This window comes from Cyphomyrmex costatus, unplaced genomic scaffold, assembly GCF_001594065.2.
Source record: "Cyphomyrmex costatus isolate MS0001 unplaced genomic scaffold, Ccosl1.0 scaffold4992, whole genome shotgun sequence".
NCBI classification, from domain to species: Eukaryota; Metazoa; Arthropoda; class Insecta; order Hymenoptera; family Formicidae; genus Cyphomyrmex; species Cyphomyrmex costatus.
Genome location: NW_017279262.1, coordinates 1 through 1,125, shown reverse-complemented (window position 1 = coordinate 1,125; position 1,125 = coordinate 1). Strand labels below are relative to the sequence as shown.

General features: G+C 61.2%; 1 protein-coding gene across 1 annotated transcript; it reads right to left on the bottom strand.

Annotated features, from left to right (window-relative positions):
* Positions 1-239: 239 nt before the first annotated feature.
* LOC108778256 (trehalose import ATP-binding protein SugC-like) lies at positions 240-820 on the bottom strand (the record flags this gene model as incomplete). Its single annotated transcript, XM_018545388.1, has 1 exon — positions 240-820. A coding segment is annotated over exon 1 (581 nt), but the record flags the coding sequence as incomplete, so codon positions are not given.
* Positions 821-1,125: the final 305 nt, after the last annotated feature.

Below are 1,125 nucleotides of genomic sequence, written 5' to 3'. Positions count from 1 at the left end.
TTCACATCGACATATGGTGGCCCCAGGCGGGCATAGCCAGCGATCGCCTGCTCGAAGATCGCGTTGTCCCAGGATGTGATGCGAAACTGACCGAATCGCCGCACGATCAGCAGCCCGTACACAACGGCGCTCATCAGCGCAAGCCCAAACGCGAAGGTGCGGTCGGCGGTACCGTCGACAGCCTGATCACGACGGGTGGCGAACCGTTTCACCGCCTCAACCTATCGAGTGGGGCTCACCCAGATGTACCGTGCGTCAGATTTTCACCCGTGACCGGGTCGAACACGTGCAGATCTTTGGCAGCCACCGACAACGTCACGCCTCGACCCGTTTCTAAGGCCCGGTCCGCCGGCAGTTCTGCCATCACGAAACTCTGGAATAGGTCGAACTCGATGAGTTCTTCGACTTCGGACAGGACCGCTTCGACAGCCGGGGCGATGTCGTAACCGACGTACGCGAACTGGCTGCGCCCACGCCACTCGGAGTCGTCAATAGACGCCTCAAACGTAAAAGCGTTCGGCGTCGCAGCCTCACTGAGGTGCTCTGGCCTGATTCCTAAAACGACAACCTCACGCTCACCGACTCCCTGCAACGCCGCCCGGGAAAGGTTGGCTAATCCCAGAGGTGTCTCGATTCCGCCTTCGACGGGGAAGCCTGGGACGAGGTTCATCGGGGGCGCTCCGAGGTAGCCGGCCACGAACATGTCGGCCGGCCGTTCATACAACTCCCGCGGTGTGCCGACCTGATGCACGAACCCCTGGTGCAGAACAGCCACCTGATCAGCCGACGCCAACGCTTCGTCGGCATCAGATGTCGCCATGATGGTGGTCCGGGCACGCTCTCGCTGCCATTGCATGACCACCGACCGAACATGGGGACGCAATCGATCACTTTGGGCTGCGAATGGATCATCCAGTAGATAGGCGCGCGCATCACGAACCAAGGTGCGGCCAGCCGCAACCCGCTGGCGCAACTGGTCATCAAGATCATCGGGATAGGTGTCCAATAGATCAGACAGGCCTAGCAAGTCAGCGAACTCTCCTACTCGCTCGCCGACGGCTGTGGGGTCGTAGCCGCGTCGCAATTGAGCAGCCAGGGCGAGGTTGTCGTAGACGTCCCGCTTGG